The sequence below is a fragment of the Pristiophorus japonicus genome, chromosome 19 (assembly GCF_044704955.1).
Source record: "Pristiophorus japonicus isolate sPriJap1 chromosome 19, sPriJap1.hap1, whole genome shotgun sequence".
Taxonomy (NCBI): domain Eukaryota; kingdom Metazoa; phylum Chordata; class Chondrichthyes; family Pristiophoridae; genus Pristiophorus; species Pristiophorus japonicus.
The window spans coordinates 5,013,501-5,034,434 of record NC_091995.1 but is presented as its reverse complement, the minus strand read 5'-3'; the positions used below and the strand labels follow the sequence as shown (position 1 = coordinate 5,034,434).

Sequence of the window (20,934 nt, the reverse complement as noted above, 5' to 3'; positions counted from 1 at the left end):
ATGCCTTTTGGAAATCCAAACATACAACCATTATCTACCCTGCTGGTTACATCCTCAAAAAAGTCCAATAAATTTGCCAAAAACCATTTCCCTTTCATAAAACCACATTGACTCTGCCTAATCATGTTATGATTATCTAAGTGCCCTGACAATGCTTCCACAACAATGGATTCCAGCATTTTCCCCACGACTGATGCCAGGCTAAGTGGCCTGTGGTTCCCTGTTTTCTCTCTCACTCTTTCTTGAATAGCGGTGTTACATTTGCAATCATCCAAACCGCTGGGACTGTTCTAGTATACAGGCAATTTTGAAAGATCAAAATTCCTAGAGTTCACAGCTCATTGCACCCAGCAAGTTCCTCTCCACAATTCAGCGTCTATTTGTTTCTTCCCTCCGCCCCACTCTCTCTCTCTCTCCCCCTCCTCCCTCCGCTCTCCCCTCCCCCCGCTCTCTCTCCCCTTCACCCGCTGTAACTGAAACTGACGCCCATCAGTTTGCAGGAGGCAGGGTGAAATTATGGGATGGGTCTGTTAGTGACCTTTAACCCCCGCAGATTGTCAGCGGTGCGGAGTTTTTCCCGCTATCATTCGTTCCCGGATTGAAGATGGGAAAGATTCTCTCAGTGAAAGTGTGGGTGAAAGTGTGGAGATGGGACATGTTGTCCGCATTGTAAAATGACACCTGTCCGCCCTCATGGTCCAGGTACACCCCGATCTTCCGGGGCTTCACACTCGGGGTGAGGGGGGTCGGTGAGGGGGAGGTGAGGGCAAAATAGTCACCTCCGGGATTTAACTCCACAATCCAGTATCCGGTCTCTGGGCTCGGACCGATCATCATTCTCCCCCCTTTCCTCTTGGCAGACTCTCGGGTCACTCCCAGACGCCACTCAGTCTTGTCCCCCACCTCCACCTCCCAGTAGTGTCTCCCTGATGCGAATCCCTCCGATCCCAGGACACATAACCAGGAATCAAACCTCTCCGGGGTGTCAGGGAGCGGCTGCAGTCTGTCTCCGAGTCTCACACGGGTCCGGTCCTCAGACAGGATGAGTTTGGGATTCGCTGTGTTCGGATCCAGAGTCAGAGAGGCTGGAGCTGGGGGAAAGTTAAAGTAACACAGTCAGTGATTTAGTTTCTTGCTGTGATTTATTCAAACACTTTCCTGTTTAAGGAGCCCACTCGGGCTCTGGGTTGTGATCCTGGAATCTGCTGCCGCTCCAGGGTTTACAACCTGGGGTTCAATTTACGTCGATTTCGGGGCTGAATCAGTGCTGCAGCAGAAGCAGCGCAGGGAGATAAAGACCGGAAAACCACTGGAGACAGCGGGGGTTGTGGGGGAGGCGGGGAGGAGGAGGCGAGACAGCAAGGGGGGAGGGGGAGGGGGAGAGCGCGAGGAGGGGAGGGAGAGAGAGCGCGATGGGGAGAGAAGAGAGCGATGGGGGGGAGAAGGGGTAGAGAGCGCGAGGGTGGAGAAGGGAGCGCGAGGGTGGAGAAGGGAGCGCGAGGGGGAGAGAGAGCAAGGGGAGGGGGAGAGCGGGGGGGGAGGGGGAGAGCGTGAGGGGAGGAGGGGGAGAGAGCGCGAGGGGGAGAGAGAGCGAGGGGGGAGAAGAGAGCGCGAGGGGGGAGGGGGAGAGAGAGCGAGGGCGAGAGAGATCGAGGGGGGAGGGGGAGAGAGAGCGAGGGGGAGGGGGAGAGAGAGCGAGGGGGAGGGGGAGAGAGAGCGAGGGGGGAGGGGGAGAGAGAGCGAGGGGGGAGGGGGAGAGAGAGCGAGGGGGGAGGGGGAGAGAGGGTGAGGGGGAGGGGGAGAGATAGCGAGGGGGGAGGGGGAGAGATAGCGAGGGGGGAGGGGGAGAGATAGCGAGGGGGGAGGGGGAGAGATAGCGAGGGGGGAGGGGCAGAGATAGCGAGGGGGGAGAGAGCGAGGGGGAGGGGGAGAGAGCGAGGGGGAGGGGGAGAGAGCGCAAGGGGAGAGGGAGAGAGAGCAAGGGAGAGAGGGGGGGAGAGAGAGATTGAGGGGGAGGAGGAGAGAGCGAGGGGGAGGGGGAGAGAGCGAGGGGGAGGGGGAGAGAGAGCGGGAGGGGGAGAGAGAGCGAGGGGGAGGAGGCGAGAGCGCGAGGGGGAGAGATAGCGAGGGGGAGGGGGGAGGCGTGAGAGAGTGAGGGAGAGATAGCGCAAGGGGAGAGGGAGAGAGAGCGAGGGAGAGGGGGAGGGTGAGAGAGAGCGAGGGGGGAGGGTGAGAGAGAGAGCGAGGGGGGAGGGGGAGAGGGAGCGAGGGGGAGGAGGCGAGAGAGCAAGCGGGGAGGAGAGAGAGCGAGAGTGAGCAGGGGAGGCGAGAGCGAGGGGGAGGAAGGCGAAAGCCAGGGGGTTGGGGGGGGGGGTGAAGGGGGAGAAGAGAGAGCGAGGAGGGAGAAGAGAGAGTGAGGGGGGAGAAGAGAGAGCGAGGGGGGAGAAGAGAGAGCGAGGGGGGAGAAGAGAGAGCGAGGGGGGAGAAGAGAGAGCGAGGGGGGAGAAGAGAGAGCGAGGGGGGAGAAGAGAGAGAGCGAGCGGGGAGGAGAGAGAGAGCGAGCGGGGAGGAGAGAGAGCGAGAGTGAGGAGGGGAGGCAAGAGCGAGGCGGGGGAGGCAAGAGCGAGGCGGGGAAGGCGAGAGCCAGGGGGGTTGGGGGTGTGGAGGGGGAGAAGAGAGCGCGAGGGGGGAGAAGAGAGCGTGAGGGGGGAGAAGAGAGCGCGAGGGGGGAGAAGTCAGAGCGAGGAAGAAGTCAGAGCGAGGGTTGGGAGAGAGAGAGCGGGGGGGGGGGCGGGGAGAGAGAGCGAGAGGGAACGGGGAGAGAGAGCGAGGGGGGAGGGGGAGAGAGAGCGAGGGGGGAGGGGGAGAGAGAGCGAGGGGGGAGGGGGAGAGAGAGCGAGGGGGAGGGGGAGGGGGAGAGAGAGAGCGAGTGGGGAGGGAGAGAGACAGCGAGGGGGAAGAGGCGAGAGCACGAGGGGGAAGGGGGAGAGAGAGCGAGGGGGAGGAGGCGAGAGAGGGAGGTGGAGGAGGCGAGAGAGGGAGGGGGAGAGAGAGTGAGGGGGGAGGGGGAGAGAGAGAGCGAAGGGGGAGGGGGAGAGAGAGCGAGGGGGGAGGGGGAGAGAGAGCGAGGGGGGAGGGGGAGAGAGAGCGAGGGGGGAGGGGGAGAGAGAGCGAGGGGGAGGGGGAGGGGGAGGGGGAGAGAGAGAGCGAGTGGGGAGGGAGAGAGACAGCGAGGGGGAAGAGGCGAGAGCACGAGGGGGAAGGGGGAGAGAGAGCGAGGGGGAGGAGGCGAGAGAGGGAGGTGGAGGAGGCGAGAGAGGGAGGGGGAGAGAGAGTGAGGGGGGAGGGAGAGAGAGAGCGAGGGGGAGGGGGAGAGAGAGCGAGGGGGGAGGGGGAGAGAGAGCGAGGGAGATTGGGAAAAAGAGCGAGTGGGGAGGGAGAGAGAGAGCGAGGGGGAAGAGGCGAGAGCGCGAGAGGGAAGGGGAGAGAGGGGGAGGGGGAGAGAGAGCGAGGGGGAGAAGGTGAGAGCGTGAGGGGGAGGGGGAGAGAGCGAGGGGGGAGAGAGCGAGGGGAAAGGGGAGAGAGAGCGAAGGGGGAGGGGGAAAGAGAGCGAGGGGGGAGGGGGAGAGAGAGCGAGGGGGAGAGAGGGGGGAGAGAGAGTGAGGGGTGAGGGAGAAAAAGAGCGAGGGGGAGGAGGCGAGAGAGCGAGCGGGGAGGAGAGAGAGCGAGAGTGAGGAGGGGGAGAGATCGCAAGGGGAGAGGGAGAGAGAGAGCAAGGGAGAGAGGGGGAAGGGGAGGGAGAGGGGGGGAGGAGGAGAGAGAGCGAGGGGGAGGGGGAGAGAGAGCGAGGGGGGAGGGGGAGAGAGAGCGAGGGGGGAGGGGGAGTGGGAGAGAGAGAGAGCGCGAGGGAGGGGGAGCGAGAGAGCGAGGGCGAGAGAGATCGAGGGGGGAGGAGGAGAGAGGGGGAGGGGGAGAGACAGCGAGGGGGGAGGGGGAGAGACAGCGAGGGGGGAGGGGGAGAGACAGCGAGGGGGGAGGGGGAGAGAGAGCGAGGGGGAGGGGGTGAGAAAGCGAGGGGGAGGGGGTGAGAGAGCGAGGGGGGAGGGGGAGAGAGAGCGAGGGAGAGGTGGCGAGAGCGCGAGGGGGGAGGGGGAGGGGGAGAGATAGCAAGGGGGAGGAGGGGGAGGGGGAGAGAGCGCAAGGGGAGAGGGAGAGAGGGGCAGGGTTAGAGAGATCGAGGGGGAGGGGGAGAGAGAAGGAGGGAGGAGAAGTGAGAGTGAGGGGGAAGAAGTGAGAGCGAGGGGTTGGGGGAGAGAGCGCGGGGGGAGGGGGAGAGAGACCAGGGGGGAGGGAGAGAGAGAGCGAGGGGGGAGGGGGAGAGAGAGCGAGGTGGACGGGGAGAGAGAGCGAGGGGGGAGGGAGAGAGAGAGCGAGGGGCGAGGGAGAGAGAGAGCGAGGAGAGAGGGGGAGAGAGAGTGAGGGGGCGGGGGAGAGAGAGCGAGGGGAGAGGCGGAGAGAGAGCGAGGGGTAGGGGGAGAGAGAGAGCGAGGTGGAGGAGGCGAGAGCGCGAGCGGGGAGGAGGAGAGAGAGCGAGAATGAGGAGGGAAGGCGAGAGCGAGGGGGGGGAGAGGCGAGAGCCAGGGTGATTGCGGGGGGGTTGGGTGAGGTTGGAGGGGGAGAAGAGAGAGCAAGGGGGGAGGGGGAGAGAGAGCGAGGGGGGAGGGAGAGTGAGAGAGAGAGAGCGAGGGGGGAGGGGGAGGGGGAGAGAGCGCGAGGGGGGAGGGGGGAGAGAGCGCAAGGGGAGAGGGAGAGAGATCGAGGGAGAGGGGGGGAGGGCGAGAGAGAACGAGGGGGAGAGAGAGCGGGCGCAGGGGAGAGAGAGCGGGGGCAGGGGAGAGAGAGTGGGGGCAGAGGAGAGAGAGCGGGGGCAGGGGAGAGAGAGCGGGGGCAGGGGACAGAGCGGGGGCAGGGGAGAGAGAGCGAAGGGAGGGGGAGAGAGAAATCGGGAGGGGGCGGAGGCGAGAGCGAGGGGGGGAAGGCGAGAGCGATGGGGAAAAGAGAGAGCGAGGGGGAGAAGAGAGAGCGAGGGGGAGAAGAGAGAGGGAGGGGGAGAAGAGAGAGGGAGGGGGAGAAGAGAGAGCGAGGGGGAGAAGAGAGAGCGAGGGGGAGAAGAGAGAGCGAATGGGAGAAGAGAGTGCGAGGGGGAGAAGAGAGAGCGAGGGGGAGAAGAGAGAGCGAGGGGGAGAAGAGAGAGCGAGGGGGAGAAGAGAGAGCGAGGGGGAGAAGAGAGAGCGAGGGGGAGAAGAGAGAGCGAGGGGGAGAAGAGAGAGCGAGGGGGAGAAGAGAGAGCGAGGGGGAGAAGAGAGAGCGAGGGGGAGAAGAGAGAGCGAGGGGGAGAAGAGAGAGCGAGGGGGAGAAGAGAGAGCGAGGGGGAGAAGAGAGAGCGAGGGGGGAGAAGAGAGAGCGAGGGAGGAGAAGAGAGAGCGAGGGGGAGAGAAGAGAGCACGAGGGGGGAGAAGAAAGAGCGAGGGAGAGGGGGAGAGAGAGCGGGGGGAGGGGGAGAGAAAGCGGGGGGAATGGGGAGAGCGAGCGGTGGGGAGGGGGAGAGAGAGCGGGGGATGGGGGAAAGAGAGCTGGGGAGCGGGAGAGAGAGCGAGGAGGGAGGGGGAGAAAGAGCAGAGGGGGAGGGGGAGAGAGAGCGGGGAGGGAGGGGGATAGAGAGCGGGGGGGAGGGGGAGAGAGAGCGGGTGGGAGGGGGAGAGAGAGCGGGGAGGGAGGGGGATAGAGAGCGGGGGGGAGGGGGAGAGAGAGCGGGGGGGGGCGAGGGGAAGAGAGAGCGAGGGGGAGGGGGAGAGAGAGCGGGGGGGAGGGGGAGAGAGAGCGGGGGGGCGAGGGGGAGAGAGAGCGGGGGGGAGGGGGAGAGAGAGCGGAGGGGCGAGGGGGAGAGAGAGCTGGGGGGAGGGGGAGAGAGAGCGGGGGGGAGGGGGAGAGAGAGCGGGGGGGAGGCGGAGACAGAGCGGGGGGAGGGGGAGAGAGCGGGGGGAGGGGGAGAGAGAGCGGGGGGGAGGCGGAGAGAGAGCGGGGGGGAGGCGGAGAGAGAGCGGGGGGAGGGGGAGAGAGAGCGGGGGGGAGGGGGAGAGAGCGGGGGGAGGGGGAGAGAACGGGGGGAGGGGGAGAGAGAGCGGGGGGAGGGGGAGAGAGCGGGGGGAGGGGGAGAGAACGGGGGGAGGGGGAGAGAGAGCGGGGGGGAGGGGGAGAGAGAGCGGGGGGGAGGGGGAGAGAGAGAGGGGGAGAGAGCGGGGGGAGGGGGAGAGAACGGGGGGAGGGGGAGAGAGAGCGGGGGGGAGGGGGAGAGAGCGGGGGGAGGGAGAAAGAGCGGGGGGAGGGGGAGAGAACGGGAAAGAGAGAGCGGGGGGGAGGGGGAGACAGAGCGGGTGAAGGGCGAGAGAGCGGGGTGAGGGGGAGAGAGAGCGGGGGGGAGGGGGAGAGAGCGGGGGGAGGGGGAGAGAACGGGAAAGAGAGAGCGGGGGAAGGATTGAGGAGAGAGAGAGAGTGACGGGGAGAGGGAGAGAATGCGAGGGGAGGGTAAGGGGTGTGCGAGCGAAAGCCCATATTTCTGAAGCGCTTCTGCGCAGTCTGGAGAAATCGAAGGGGTTGAAGTTTGTAAATTGAGGTTTGGATCAAAACGGGCTGCTAGGCGATGTGGAGCCATATAACCATTCAAATGTGTCTATCTGATCAACTGTGTTTACAGTACTTCATGGTGGGAGTCGATTTATAGCACTGAGACTTGAAGTGGCTGGTCATTTATCTGTATGTTAATTATTTGAATGTATCATCAATACTATCTATGCCTGACTATCTCGTTGCTGAGAGCATGGAGCGTGCGGCAAACCAGATTCCCCACCCACCCTTTCCTTCAACAACTGTCTGTTCCACCTGTGACAGAGACTGTAATTCCTGTATTGGACTGTACAGTCACCTGAGAACTCACTTTTAGAGTGGAAGCAAGTCTTCCTCGATTTCGAGGGACTGCCTATGATGATGATGCATGGAATCAAAGAAACTCCTGTGCTGATCAGCTGGTTTGTGTACAGTAATTCACATCGTCTGTATGTTAATCGTCTGCACGAGACTCCCATAGCGAGCACTCTACTCGGGAACTCCTTCATGGCAAACAAGCCAAAGGTGGGCAGAGGAAACGCTACAAGGATAGATACTCTCAAAGCCTCCCTGATAAAGTGCGACATCCCCACTGACACCTGGAAGTCCCTGGCCAAAGACCGTCCTAAGTGGAGAACGTGTCTATGATGATGATGATGATAATTATTTGAATGTACTATTTGTTACTATGCGAGGAAACAACCTGGTTTGTGTACAGTAATTCATGACATCATCTGTATATTTATTATCTGTATGTACTATTCAAGGAAATGAGTTTAAAGGCTTTTTTGGTATAAAGTTGAGAGGGAAGGCTGTTTGAGACACTCTACATCGGAACAAGCAGAAAGTTGGTCTGTGAAGTGTTTGTGTCTCAGTGGCATTCATACTGGATTTGTTTAGTATGAATGTTTAAATAAAAGACCTGATCCTGCCATTACTACAACTGAGTGTGTGTGTAATTTGACGTTTGAAGCAACTAAGCGAAAAGAGCAAGAAAGCTGTCCAACAAGGGGAGAGAGAGTTGGGGAGGGGGGGGGAGAGAACGCCTGAAAAATGACCGGTTGGAGTATGCTCGTAGAATCTTACATTTTAGTAGGAGGCCATTCGGCCCATCATGCCCGTGCTCGGTCTGTGAAAGAGCTGTCCAATTCAGTCCCTCACTCTCATTTTTAATTCCCTTTGACTGGATGTCAAATTGCCTGATGAAAGTTCCTATGGATGATGGTGGACCATTAAACAATTAACGAGAGGAAGAGGCTCCATGAATGCCCCCATCCTCAATGATGGCGGAGCCCAGAACGTGAGTGGAAAGGAAATGGCTGCAGTGTTTACAACCATCTTCAGCCAGAAGTGCCGAGTGGATGATCCATATCAGCATCCTCCTGAGGTCCCCACCATCACAGAAGCCAGTCTTCAGCCAATTTGATTCACTTCACGTGATATCAAGAAACGGTGAACAAACTGGATACAGCAAAGGCTGTGGCCCTGACAACATCCTGGCTGTTGTGCTGAAGATTTGTGCTCCAGAAATAGCCGTGCCTCTCGTCAATCCTTTCCAGTACAGCTACAACACTGGCATCTATCCGATAATGTGGAAAACTGCTCAGGGCTGACCTGTCCACAAAAAGCAGCACAAATCCAATCTGGCCAATTACCGGCCCATCAGTCCACAATCAATCATTAGCAAAGTGATGTAAGGTGTCATCAACAATGCTATCAAGTGGCATTTACTCACCAATAACCTGCTCACTGATGCCCAGTTTGTGTTCTGCCAGGACCACTCGGCTCCAGACTTCATTGCAGCCTTGGTCCAAACATGGACAAAAGAGCTGAATTCCAGAGGTGGGGTGAGAGTGACTGCCGTCGACATCAAGGCAGCATTTGACCGAGTGTGGCATCAAGGAGCCCTAGTAAAACTGAAGTCAATGGGAATCAGGGGGGAAACTCTCCACTGGCTGGAGTCATACATGGCACAAAGGAAGATGGTAGTGGTGGTTGAAGGTCACTCATCACAGCCCCAGGACATCACTGCAGGAGTTCCTCAGGGCAGTGTGTGCTAGGCCCAACCATCTTCAGTTGCTTCATCAATGACCTTCCTTCCATCATAAGGTCAGAAGTGGGGATGTTCGTTGATGACTGCAGTGTTCAGTTCCATTCACAACTCCTCAGATAATGGAGCACTCCATGCCGGCACACAGCAAGACCTGGACAACATTCAGGCTTGGGCTGATAAGTGGCAAGTAGCATTCGCGCCACACAAGTGCCAGGCAATGACTATCTCCAACAAGCGAGAGTCTAACCACCGCCCCTTAACATTCAATAGCATTACCATCACCGAATCCCCTACCGTTAACATCCTGGAGGTCACCATTGACCAGGAACTTAACTGGACCAGCCACATAAGTCCTGTGACAACAAGAGCAGGTCAGAGGCTGGGTACTCTGCGGCGAGTGTCTCACCTCCTGACTCCCCAAAGCCTTTCCACCATCTACAAGGCACAAGTCAGGAGTGTGATGGAACATTTTCCACTTGCCTGGATGAGTGCAGCTTCAATAACACTCAAGAAACCCGACACCATCCAGAAGAAAACAGCCCACTTGACTGGCACCTGGTCCAACACCTTAAACATTCACTCCCTCCACCACCGGCGCACCGTGGCTGCAGTGTGTACCATCTACAAGATGCACTGCAGCAACTCGCCAAGGCTTCTTCAACAGCACCTTCCAAACCCGCGACCTCTACCAGCTAGAAGGACAAGGGCAGCAGGTGCATGGGAACACCACCATCTCCACGTTCCCCTCAAAGTCACATGCCACCCTGATTTGGAAGCATATCGCCGTTCCATCATCGTCACTGGGTCAAAATCCTGGACCTCCCTCCCTCACAGCACTGTGGGAGTACCATCACCACACGGACTGCAGCGGTTCAAGACGACGGCTCACCACCACCTTCTCAAGGGCAATTAGGGATGGGCAATAAATGCTGGCCTTGCCAGCGATGTCCACATCCCATGAACAAATACAAAAAAAAGACAGTGTATGCAGAGCATTAGTTGTGTGATTTTGGGGACATTCTTTGGCCTCTGAAATCCTGCTCCGCTCTTGACCCATTATGAGGAACTGTGCAGCCCCAGTCTCCCGCTATTCTCAAGTGCCTGCAGAGTGCATCAAGGACCTTTGAAAAGTTAACAGGGAATTTGCGACAGAAGCTCGAATGTGGAGTTGGAGATAGTGGGTGAAGTTGGTCTCGGACTGTTTTAGGTGACAGTAGCTCGTATCACGTTCCACTCAATATCCGTTTCCATTAAGTTCAAGGGAATTAATATTGGGTGCAATGTAAAATGGGGGACTGAAATCGCCATGTTGTGTTACTACCCAGACTGCTCTGGAAGCGGGTTCCACACCACTAATCAGCGCTGTCGATGCATGGAGAAAGGGAATGTACCAACACCAGGAGAAAAGAGAGAAGGGAAGGAGAAAAGGTAAAAAGAAAAAAGTGAGCAGGGGAGCAAGCTTAAAAAACCTCAGCACAGGAAATGAGAAAGACAGGATTGCTGCAGCAAAAGAAAGAAGAGATACTGCTGAAGAAGGGAGGAAAAGAGCTAACAGCACGGAAAAGGGGAGGAAGAGAAAGAATAAAGAATCCAAGAGGGGGACTAGAAAGGTGGGAGCAGGAGAATAAAGAAGTTGAGGAAGAAGCTGCGGCCCACATCATGAGCTGAGCAACAGCCTGACCAGGAATACAAGCAAAACTGCAACAACCGGGCAAGCCCCAAATTCAGGGACCCCATCAACCTAAGAGAAGGAATCCATCTTCTCCTGGAACCTACACTAGACACGGTCCAGGACAGATGATTGTCCCTGAAGCAAGCCCAGTGATCCCACATTACATGTGGTGACATTGGGCCAATAGGACATGCACCAATTATTCTCGACAGGCACCAGAGCCTCAACCCGACCCTCCTGCATGATTCAGAATTCCAGTTCTACCTCTGGGCTCTGCTCATCTCCTCTGATACGCCCGAAGGTAGAAAATGCAGGGCAGAACTATTGCATCAACCAACCTCACCTCTGACCCCACTGATATAAACCTCGAGGGTAGAGTTATCCGACACCCAGTGTCCAAGTGAAGCCTTGCACACAGTGTGTGGATGATCAGAAAATCTTGCCACTCCTCCCCCCACTAACAGTTAGTCACGTCCCACTATTTTTCATTCATTGACAATATATGGAGTGAAAATCAGGGGCAATGGACCTGAAATGTTCAGATAAACTGCCCACTGTGTGTATGGCCCTGCCAGTGGTGTGGACCCTCAGACAGTTTCCCCAAATTACAGGTCACATCCAATCTGACAAAAACACAAATCGCCCTAAACCCGAAGTTTACTCCCAGCTGATTGAAATTCCTACACCATGTAATCAAGACCAACTCCCAGTCACTCTTAGATTTATCACAACCCTGTTCATACATAACAAAAGAACCAAGTATTCATCACACAAACTCTTCACTGCTGACTGTAAGTCACTGGACAGAATCTTAATCTCCAGAAACTAGGCTTTGGTGACACAGTCAGGAAGTGTGCACCAGCTATCTCCGGAACTCTAACCAATCCTCCTGCATTAACAGTCAGACTGACCATCGATTCCGTGCTTCCTCAGGCTTTCTGAACTGACTTTGGTCATGACCATAATCATGGTATACATGGTAGAGATGCATCTACAGGAGGTTGTACTGTAGAGGAGGAAAGGCTCCTGGGAGTATTCTCCAGCTGAAATCTGCAAAGTATTTCTGGAAAAATTATTCACTTGATGCTACCTGTATTGATGATGTCAGGAGAGGATGGAGGATGGGATGTCATTCAGGAGAACATTGGAATCGTCGAGACTGGAGGTGACAAATACGGATGAGAGTTTGAGCATCAGATGGGCTCAGGTAATGCTGAAGACAGGTAATGTATCAGACGTTGAAACAGGCAGTCTCTGTCATTGTCACAATCTGGGGTCAGAAGTGCAGCTGGAGATTGAACACGACAGCAAGGTTGCAAACTGTCTGGTTCAGCCTGAGACCCTGGCCAAGGAGGGGATGGAGTTGGTGGTAATGGTGCAGAGATTGTGACAGGTTCCAACACACATTACAACAGGACTACACTTCAAATAACTCCATTGGCTGTAGCACGCTTTGGGACGTCTTGAGGTTGTGAAAAGCGCTATATAAATGCAAGTTCTTTCTTTTTTTTTCCAGTTGTAACAATTTCTCTGCGACCAGGAGGTGCATGCAATGGCCTTCCTGCTGACCACTGCTCGGCTTTCCACCGCCTCCCCCTGCCCCCATCCCCACCCCCCTCCTCTCAATCTCAAACTTGCATTTTCCCACCACCTTTAAACAACTCCTGCTCACTTGCCTCCAGGGAGGATTCGACGGATTTCCTGTCTCCACCCTCAAGGTCCACCGAGCACCTTCCCACACTCCAAATCCTTGAGCAACTCACCAGCAATAATGTACTGGAGCCTAACCCTGAGAATGGATGGGCCTCTGACCAATTTCATGGGGCGAGCAGTGGGCTCACTGCCTGCCCGATCAATGGGGTCCCTCTAAAACCCAGCCTCGCTCAATCTAAAAGGCCTTTTCACTCTCCCTTTTCCCAGTTTGAGACTGTCGCTACTTTGTTGTCGACTCTGAGACTGTGCTAAACCTGTGAATGTTTATCTTCTCTCTGCAGTTTGGGATCTTAAATACTTCAATAAGATCACCGCAAACCCTCCCTTATCCAGTGCAAAGACTAGACACAGACATCAGTTATCATTCAATAGAGGGTCTGGGATCCGGTTTGGACTCTTCTCATGTGGATTTATAAATCAGTGAAAAGAATATGAGAGATTTACCAGGGTTAATGACGTACATTATGTCTCTCCACGCTGTGTACTCTACAGGGCCATTGAACTTTCCAAACGACGGGAAGGCATCTACGACTGACAATACTTGAATATCGACACTAATCCTGTAAATATTGAACAGCTGATGTTATACATTGGCCATGAACACATTTCCGAGTTATTTTACCAAACTGTGCAGAGATTCTGTAAAGAGCATGTCCTACCTCCTCTTCCGACAAGCTTCCTCCTGAAATAAATAAAACACAAACAGTGAGGAGGACAGTAAAAGACTTCAGGAGGACACAGACAGGCTGGTGAAATGAGCAGACACAGGGCGGATACAATTTAATACAGAGAAGTGTGAAGTGATGCATTTTGGAAGGAAGAATGAGGAGAGGCATTGTAAACTAAATGGTACAATTTTACAATTTACATAGATGACCTGGAAGAGGGGACAGAGTGTAGTGTAACAAAATTTGCAGATGACACGAAGATTAGTGGGAAAGCGGGTTGTGTAGAGGACACAGAGAGGCTGCAAAGAGATTTAGATAGGTTAAGCCAATGGGCTAAGGTTTGACAGATGGAATACAATGTCGGAAAGTGTGAGGTCATCCACCGTGGGAAAGAAAAACAGTAAAAGGGAATATTATTTGAATGGGGAGAAATTACAACATGCTGCGGTGCAGAGGGACCTGGGGGTTCTTGTGCATGAATCCCAAAAAGTTAGTTTGCAGGTGCAGCAGGTAATCAGGAAGGCGAATGGAATGTTGGCCTTCATTGCGAGAGGGATGGAGTACAAAAGCAGGGAGGTCCTGCTGCAACTGTATAGGGTATTGGTGAGGCCACACCTGGAGTACTGCGTGCAGTTTTGGTCACCTTACTTAAGGAAGGATATACTAGCTTTGGAGAGGGTACAGAGATGATTCACTAGGCTGATTCCAGAGATGAGGGGGTTACCTTATGATAATAGATTGAGTAGACTGGGTCTTTACTCGTTGGAGTTCAGAAGGATGAGGGGTGATCTTATAGAAACATTTAAAATAATGAAAGGGATAGACAAGTTAGAGGCAGAGAGGTTGCTTCCACTGGTCGGGGAGACTAGACCGAGGGGGCACAGCCTCAAAATACGGGGGAGCCAATTTAAAACCGAGTTGAGAAGGAATTTCTTCTCCCAGAGGGTTGTGAATCTGTGGAATTCTCTGCCCAAGGAAGCAATTGAGGCTAGCTCATTGAATGTATTCAAGTCACAGATAGATAGATTTTTAACCAATAAGGGAATTAAGGGTTACGGGGAGCGGGCGGGTAAGTGGAGCTGAGTCCACGGCCAGATCAGCTATGATCTTGTTGAATGGCGGAGCAGGCTCGAGGGGCTAGATGGCCTACTCCTGTTCCTAATTCTTATGTTCTGATGTTCTAAATGGGGTGCAGGAACAGAGAGACCTGGGGATCACATTCACAAATCTTTAAGATGAAAAAAGAGAGTGAGGTTTTTTGACAATGACCTGTGATGATCTGGAATGCACTGACTGACAGGGGGGAGGAAGCAGATTGAACAGTAATTCTCAAAAGGGAAATGGAAATAAACTTGAAAAGAAAAAAAATTGCAGGGCTATGGGGAAAGAGCAGGGGGTGTGGGACTATTTAGATCGCTCTTTGAAATAGACACAATGGGCCTTTTGTGCTGTAGGATTCTATGATTGTAAGTAGTTGAACATTCTGAATTGTGTGTCAGATACTGGAACTCAACATCAGTGCCACTCACACACACAGTGACTGTCAGACCCACTGTACCACACACCCACACACTCACAACATGGAACTCTAACTGGATTGCAATGTGATTTCCAGGAAAATATTAAACTTGTGTAACAGGGAAATAATTACAAGCAAAATATCAAGATCACGGCAATTAATTCCCGGGAGGTCCCGGGCATCCCTCAGAATATATAAAAATAAGAGTGTATCATAAAGTGGGGTCAATGCAGGGAAAAATGGTTAAAAAAATAAAAGCTCTTTATCTGAATACATGCAGCATTCGTAACAAGATGGAGGAGTTGACGGCACATGGGTATGATCTCATCGGCATTACAGAGACATGGTTGCAAGGTGACCAAGGCTGGGAACTGAATATTCAGGGGTATTTGACAATTTGGAAGGATAGATAGAAAGGGAAAGGAGGTGGGATAGCTCTGTTAATAAAAGATGAGATCAGTGCAGTAGTGAGAAATGATATTGGCTCAGAAGATCAAGATGTAGAATCAGTTTAGGGGAGATAAGAAATAATAAGGGGAAGAAGTCATTGGTGGGCATAGTCTAGACGTCCCCTAACAGTAGCTACACTGTTGGATGGAGTATAAATCAACAAATAATGGAGGCTTGTAAGAAAGGAATGGCAATAATCATGTGCGATTTTAATCTTCATAATTGATTAGACAAATCAAATTGGCTAAGGCAGCCTTGAGGAAGAGTTCATAGAGTGTATCCGGGAGAGTTTCATTGAACAGTGCATTGTGGAATCAACCAGGCAGCAGGCTATCTTAGATCTGGTACTGTGTAAAGAAACAGGATTAATAAATGATCTTGTAGTAAAGGATCGTCTCGGAAAGAGTGATCATAGCATGGTTAAATTCAAATTCAGTTGGAGGGTGAGAAAGTTGGATCACAAACCAGCGTCCTGATCTTAAATAAAGAAGATCACAAAGGTATGAAGGCAGAGTTGGCTAAAGTGGACTGGGAAAATAGATTAAAGTGTCAGATGGTTGATAAGCAGTGGCAGAAATTTAAGGAGATGTTTCATAATACTCAACAAAAATATATTCCAGTGAGAAAAATTTAAGAGAAGGGAGAACCATCTATGGCTAAGTAAGGAAGTAAAGGATGGTATCAAATTGGCCAAGGCATAGAATACAAGAGGAGGGAGGTTATGCTTAAATTGTATAATACACTGGTTAGGCCACAGCTGGAATACTGCATGCAGTTCTGGTCGCCATATTATAGGAAGGATGTGATTGCACTGCAGAGGGTGCAGAGGAGATTTACTAGGATGTTGCCTGGAATGGAGAATTTTAGCTCTGAGGACAGATTGGATAGGCTGGGTTTGTTCTCCTTGGAACAGAGGAGGCTGAAGGAGACCTCATTGAGGTGTATAACATTTTGAGGGGCCTGAACATAGTGGATAGCAAGGGCATATTTCCCTTGATGAAGGAGTCAATTATGAGGGGCATAAGTTTAAGGTGGAAGGCTTGAGGAGATTTGAAGGGAAACTTCTTCACATAGAGGGTTATGGGGGTCTGGAACTCATTGCCTGGAAAGGTGGTAGAGGCAGAAACCTTCACCACATTTAAAAGGTGCTTGGATGGGCACTTGAAGTGCCGTAACCTGCAGGATTATGGGCCTAGAGCTGGTAAGTGGGATTAGACTGGATAACCTCTTGATGGCTGGCACAGATACAATGGTAAGTACTTTAGGGAATCTAATACGGCTAGAGTGGTCTACTGGACTAGTTTCGATCACCTCGATGGGTCGGAGAGGAATTTTCCCAGATTTTATTCCCCAATTGGCCTGGCTTTTTATCTGCTTTTTTGCCTCTCCCAGGAGATGGCATGGCTCCAGGTGGGGTGGAGTGTAAAATGTTGCGATACATGGGGTATCACAGTTGTATGGGGCGGACTGGTTGGGGCTGGGTGCTCTTCATCTTTCCGCCATTGTTCATTGTTCATAGTTTTATATATAACCTTCAGGGCTACTGACCGAGGGCCTTGTGGCTCTTTGTCGGCCGGCGCGGACACGATGGGTCTTAATGGCCTCCTTCTGTGCTGTAAATTTCTATGTTTCTAAATTGAAAACAATGGAATACAAAGTGGCCAAGATTAGTGCGAGGCCAGAGGATTGGGAAGCTTTTAAAAACCAGCTACGGTCAAGTAAAAAAATAATAAAGAGAGGGATGAAAGATTTTGAAAGTAAACTAGCAAGAAATATAAAAACAGATAGTAAGAGCTTCTACAGGTATATAAAAAGGAAGAGAGTAGCTAAAGTAAACATTGGTTTCTTAGCGGATGAGACTTGGGAATTAATCATGGAAAATAGGGAAATGGCAGAGGTTTTGAATAAATATTTTGTATCTGTCATCACGGTAGAAGACACTAAAAACATCCCAATAATGGATAATCAAGGGGCTATAGGAAGGGATGAACTTAAAACAATCACTATCACTAAAGAAAATGTACTCAGTAAAATAATGGGACTAAAGGTAAACAAGTCCTCTGGACCTGATGGCTCACATCCTAGTGTCTTAAAAGAAATAGCTGCAGAGATAATGGATGCATTGGTTGTAATCTAGCAAAATTCCCTGATTCTGGTGAGGTCTCAGCGGCTTGCAAATCGCAAATGTAACACCCTTATTTAAAGAAGGAGGCAGTCAGAAAGCAGAAAACTATAGACCAGTTAGCCTAACATCTGTCGTTGGGAAAATGCTGGCGTCCATTATTAAGGAAGCAATAGCAGAACATTTGAAAAAGCATAACACAGTCAAACAGAGTCAGCATGTTGTTATGAAAGGGAAATCATGCTTGACAAATTTGCTGGAGTTCTTTGAGGATAAAGGGGAACCAGTGGATGTGGTGTATTTGGATTTCCAAAAGGCATTCGATAAAGTGCCATATAAAAGGTTACGGCACAAAATAAAAGGGTTGGAGGCAATATATTGGCATGGATAGAGGATTGGCTTACTAATAGAAAAACAGAGAGTCAGGATAAATGCGTCATTTTCCGGTTGGCAAACGGTAACTAGTGGGGTGCCACAGGAATCAGTTCTGGGGCCTCAACTATTTACAATTTTATTAATGACTTGGATAAAGGAACCGAGTGTAATGTAGCCAAGTTTGCTGATGATACAAAGATGGATGGGAAAGCAAGTTGTGAGGAGGACACTAAAAATCTGCAAAGGGATATGGACAGGCTAAGTGAGTGGGCAAATGTTTAGCAGATGGAGTATAATGTGGGAAAGTGTGAGGTTATCCACTTTGGCAGGAAAAATAAAAAAGCAAATTATTATTTACATGGAGAGAAATTACAAAATGCTGCGGTACAGAGGGACCTGGGGGTCCTTGTTCAAGAGACACAAAAGGTTAGTATGCAGGTACAGCAAGTGATCAGGAAGGCAAATGGAATGTTGGCCTTTATTGCAAAGGGATGGAGTATAAAAGCAGAGAAGTCCTGCTACAACAGTACAGGGTATTGGTGAGGCCACACCTAGAGTACTACATATAACTTTGATCTCATTTAAGAAGGGATGTACTTGTATTGGTGGCAGTTCAAAGAAGTTTCACCAGGTTGATTCCTGAGATGAGAGGGTTGATTTATGAAGAAAGGTTGAGTGGGTTGGGCCTATACTCATTGGAGTTTAGAAGCATGAGAGGTGATCTTATTGAAACATATAAGATTCTGAGGGGGGGGTGACAAGGTAGATGCAGAGAAGATGTTTCCCCTCATGGGGGAATCTAGAACTAGAGGGCATAGTTTCAGAATAGGAGGTCGCCCATCTAAAACAAGATGAGGAGGGATTTCTTCTCTCAGAGGATCGTTAATCTTTGGAATTCTCAACAACAGAGCCCTGTGGAGGCTGGGTCATTAACTAAATTTAAGGTGGAGATAGACAGAGATTTGAGTGATAAGGGAGTGAAGGGTTATGGGAGCGGGCAGGGAAGTGGAACTGAGCCCAAGATCACATCAGCAATGATCTTATTCAATGGTGGAGCAGGCTCGAGGGGCCAAATAGCCTCCTCCTGCTCCTATTTTTTATGCTCTTATGAATATGAGGACAGTGTGGAAGCCGGTTAGTTTGGTGACACAATAGAACCGCCCCGGAATAAACAAAACAATCGGTTTAAATCAGTTTCGAATTTTTCAGCAAATGCTGCATTTATTTCAGTTCTCATCGGTTATTTTGTGACTGTGTGAAGTTTCACTGAACTGATCCGTAATATAATCCTCACCTTCAGAAATATCAGTCCGTCTTTTTGCTCCATCTGTTTCTGCAACTTTGGGAGCTCCTCCTGAATAGACTTTAAATTATCTTGAATTTCCCGAAGGTTTTTCTCCATTGTTTCTAGAATCTTCCCCTCTTGTTCTCTGAGATCTCGGATTAAACGCTGCTCTTTCTCAGTGAGAATCTGGTGCATTTTAGTGAACTCGGATGTGATGTGGGTTTGCAGACTGTTCGACTGTTCCTACCAAATGAAATGTGAAACATAATTAATGTACCGCGGTAGAGGGAACAAAACTACCGAGATCCCAGAAAATCTGCTCAGGGAGGCCTTACCCTAACTCCGGAAATCTGCTGTTTCTGTTTTAATTCCGTTTCTAGAGCCGCCGATTTCTTCTCTGTGAGAGAATCTAAGGAAGATTTCAGCCGATCCTGGAATTGGGAGAGAAAATCACAGAATTAAAGTGTTAGACCATGAAAATGTGATAAAATAATCAGGTGATCCAATCTGTTCCCTTTTACCTTGTAGATTTCAATTGCTTCTTTAAAGGGCATGAAGCGGTGCTCTCTGTGTTCCCGCGCATCTCTACAGATCACACAGATCAGTTTCTTGTCAGTTTCACAAAACAGCTTCAGGTCTTCCTGATGTTCCTCACAATGAAGTTTACTTTCCGCCTCTTTCGGATTGAGGTTTAATTTTCGAGCTTTCTCGGCCAGATTCGCTAAGGCCCGATTTACCCTGATGTTTATTTCCGGAAACTCCTCTTTACATTCCGGGCAGGAGTTTGTCTCCTTCTTTTCCCAACACTGTGTGATACAGGAGCGGCAGAAGTTGTGCCCACATTCCAGTGAAACCGGATCGGTGAAGAAATCCAGACAAATGGGACAAATTAATTCCTCAGCAAAACTTTGGGCCTGCTGATTAGAAGCCATGATTGAGTTTCAGCATTCCCTGATTCAATCCGCGGTCAGTTTCGATGTTGTTGCCTTGAATTCAGTTCAGCGATTTCCCGATGAATTTACTGCAATACTCAGGGAATTATTATTATACACTAGTGTATGTCCCGTCGACTTTTACACAGGGAGACAAAACGAAGAGCAGTATGAAGGACAAACAGGGTTAGAGAGCGGAGGGGAAAAATGGAGCCCTGTCCAGGAGGGTGCCGGTCCCCGGGGGAGGAGCGAGAGAGGGAGGAAGGAGGCGCGGATCCAAATTCCAGTGCACTTTGCTCCAGACTGAACTTACTACCGACCACAAACCCTCTGGTGACACACGGTGTGAGATAGAGATCCATAAACTGAATTGTGTTAATGATTGCAGCCGCTCACCCTAAAACACGAAGTGCCCTAAATGTCAGGGAGTGATATCAGGTGACAGACCCCAGGACGTCCCAAAGCGCTCGAAGTACTTTTGAGGAAGTGTAGGTACTATTGTAATGTGGAGAAACACGTCAGCCTATGTGAGCACAGCAAGCTCCCACAATGACCAAAACCTCTGTTTTTAGGTGTGGATCAGGGGATAAATGTTAGCCAGGACACCGGGGAGAATTCCCCTGCTCATGTTCGAATACAGCCCTGGAATCATTGGGGTCCAACCTGAGAGGGCAGACTGGGCCTGGGTTTCACGTCCCACAGTGCAGCGCTCCCTCAGACCGGATTATGTGAGCAAGTGTCTGGAGTGAGACCGGGTCCCGCGACCTTCTGACCCAGAGGTGAGAGCAATGCCCCTGAGCCACAACTGACACCTATCCCTGGGGCAGAGGCGGTTGCCCACCTGCTTCTGGAGTGTTTGTTTGCAGAAGAAGTCTGGAGAGAAGATGCAGTCGAGATCCTGTCGAGGCCGGGTCCTCCCAGGTAACCCCATCACACAGGCCTCTGTGCTCAGTGGATCCTTCCCAGGGACGCTGGGTCAGTAAAAAACATCAACTGATGCTGGAAGGCCTTGGAATTGTATATTTCCTCCAATATTAGGAGGAATTTCTTTACAGTGAGTGGTGAGAATGTGAAACTCGCTGCCACATGGAGTGATTGAGAGAGAGAGCATTGCTGCATTGAAAGAGAGGCTTGTATTTCAAGATGACTTTATACTGGACGGAATGTATTTAGAGCTTGTTTTGTATATGTTTGAGCAAATTAAGTTTATTTTTGGGAGATAGGAAAGATTCTCGGGATACTCAAACTGTGTATCGGGGAGTTTGGGTCTGTGGATTCACATCTCAGGCAGTGCTGCCCTCCCAGTCCCTGAGACACTGTCTGATCGCAAGTCTTTCATTGTTACATGGTGCACCGCTGCCACTTACTGGCAGAATATCAGTGCAGGAAATATTTCCCCATTAAAATGGCCCAAAAAGTGGTGACTGTCTCGATGGGCCGAATTGCCTCCTACTGTGCTGTATCACACTCTGATTCTTATAT

At 51.8% G+C, this 20,934-nt stretch overlaps 1 protein-coding gene across 1 annotated transcript; it reads right to left on the bottom strand.

The window, feature by feature from the left end:
- Positions 1-448: 448 nt before the first annotated feature.
- LOC139229654 (zinc-binding protein A33-like) lies at positions 449-19,686 on the bottom strand. The gene is made up of 6 exons (XM_070861174.1): positions 19,042-19,686; positions 18,856-18,951; positions 18,530-18,763; positions 12,761-12,783; positions 12,546-12,661; positions 449-1,091 (listed from the first exon to the last, which is right to left on the bottom strand). Exons 1-6 carry the CDS (start codon positions 19,450-19,452, stop codon positions 541-543), a joined length of 1,431 nt encoding a protein of 476 aa, XP_070717275.1. The 5' UTR covers positions 19,453-19,686; the 3' UTR covers positions 449-540.
- Positions 19,687-20,934: the final 1,248 nt, after the last annotated feature.

Excerpts from the sequence above, each read along its gene's own strand:
- LOC139229654 (XM_070861174.1), bottom strand. The coding sequence starts at position 19,452 with ATGGCTTCTAATCAGCAGGCCCAAAGTTTTGCTGAGGAATTAATTTGT. Across the intron at positions 18,952-19,041 it reads AAGCAATTGAAATCTACAAG|GATCGGCTGAAATCTTCCTT; the intron begins GTAAAAGGGAAC and ends TCCCAATTCCAG. Across the intron at positions 12,784-18,529 it reads ACGGACTGATATTTCTGAAG|GAGGAAGCTTGTCGGAAGAG; the intron begins GTGAGGATTATA and ends TATTTATTTCAG.